This window comes from Chaetura pelagica, unplaced genomic scaffold (genome assembly GCF_000747805.2).
Source record: "Chaetura pelagica isolate M959 unplaced genomic scaffold, ChaPel_1.0 scaffold859, whole genome shotgun sequence".
Classification (NCBI taxonomy): Eukaryota; Metazoa; Chordata; class Aves; order Apodiformes; family Apodidae; genus Chaetura; species Chaetura pelagica.
The window spans coordinates 58,563-60,150 of record NW_009954570.1 but is presented as its reverse complement, the minus strand read 5'-3'; the positions used below and the strand labels follow the sequence as shown (position 1 = coordinate 60,150).

General features: G+C 63.2%; 1 protein-coding gene across 1 annotated transcript in view; it reads right to left on the bottom strand.

The window, feature by feature from the left end:
• LOC104395696 (lamin-A-like) overlaps nucleotides 1-814 on the bottom strand; it is a gene marked incomplete at its 5' end in the record, with an annotated part of 9,302 nt that extends 8,488 nt beyond the window's left edge. The window contains 4 exon segments of the mRNA XM_010005426.1: nucleotides 1-111; nucleotides 192-362; nucleotides 448-573; nucleotides 730-814. Of these exon segments, the coding sequence (XP_010003728.1) occupies nucleotides 1-111; nucleotides 192-362; nucleotides 448-573; nucleotides 730-814 (493 nt within the window).
• Nucleotides 815-1,588: the final 774 nt, after the last annotated feature.

The following is a 1,588-nucleotide window of genomic DNA, read 5'->3' as shown; positions in this document are numbered from 1 at the left end:
GCTGACCTCGGAGGAGTGGTTGTCGATGCGGATGCGGGTTTGCTGCAGCTCCTCGTGGGCAGCACCCACCATGTTGCTGTTCCTCTCCGCCGACTGCTTGGCGTTCTCCAGCTGGAAGGGCGGGATGGGTGGGCGACAAATCCCTCAGCACCCTCTGCCCACCCGCCAGGGGTACCTGGGGTGCTGCTCACCTTGGCCCCATAGGTCTTCTCCAGTTCCTCCTTGTAGAGCCGGATCTGGGCTTCGTGCTGGCTCCTCAGCTCCTGCAGGGCCTCGGAGAGTTTGCTCTCGAACTCGCGCTGCCGCCCGTTGTCGATCTCCACCAGCCGCGTCTCGTGCCGGCGCTTGGTCTCCCGCAGCTCCTGGGGACGGGCCAGGGGACACGGTGTCACCTGGGTGGCTGGGGACACCACACGCGGGGCTGCCGTCGGGCACGGGGAGGCTCACCTCGCTGTAACTGTTCTTCTGGAACTCGAGCTCCTCCTTCAGAGTCTGCAGGCGGTTCTCGGCGTCCACGCGGCGCAGCATCTCGTCCTGCAGCTGCTTCTTGGCTTCGCTCAAGGCGCTTTCCAGCTGCAGGGGGTGGAGAAGGAACATCACAGAGGGCACCGGGGGACTGCCCAGGCACAGCGCCCAGACCTGGCCGGGGACCCACCGCCCAGCCCTTCCTCTACCCCCTGGAACAGGGGGGTGAGTGGGGCCACTGGGGACTGGGCTGTCCCTGCTCACCTTGGCCACCTGTCCCCTCAGGTCCCGCACTTCATTCTCCAGGTTCCTCTTCTCACCGAGACGTTTCCTCCCCCCCCAGATAAACCTGGTGGTCACCAGTGGTGTTTAATGTCTTCATCCGTGGTCTGGGTGAGGGGATGGGGGGCAACCTCAGTCAGTTGGCAGGTGACAGGTTGGATCGATGGGTTGAGGCTCATGCAGAGGGACCTGGACAGGCTGGATCCATGGGCTGAGGCCAATGGTGTGAGGTTCAAGGCCAAGCTGTGGGTCCTGCACTTGGGTCACACCAACCCCAGGCAACGCTCCGGGCTTGGGGAGGAGCAGCTGGAAAGTGCCCGTGGGAAAAGGACCTGGGGGGGTTGGTTGACACGGGCTGAACATGAGCCAGAGAGTGCCCAGGTGGCCAAGGAGGCCACCAGCATCCTGGCTGGTGTCAGCACTCAGCTTTACCTGGCTTGTATCAGCACTAGTGTGATCAGCAGGACCAGGGCAGGGATTGTCCCTTATGCTGGGCACTGCTGAGGCCACACCTCAAATCCTGAGGGAGGTTCTGGGCTCCTCACAACAAGAACATGGAAGGGCTGGAGCATGTCCAGGGAAGGGCAGCAGAGCAGGGGAAGGGGCTGAAGCACAAGTGTGAGCAGGAGCAGCTGAGGGAGCTGGGGGTGTCCAGCCTGGAGAGCAGGAGGTGAGGGGAGACCTGCTGGCTCTGCAGCTGCTGAGAGGAGGTTGGAGCCAGGGGGGTCGGGCTCTGCTCCCCAGGAACAAGGGATGGGACAAGAGGAAAGGGCCTCAAGTTGCCCAGGGGAGGTTGAGGTTGGATCCTGGGAACAATTCCTTCCTGGGAAGGGTTGTCAGG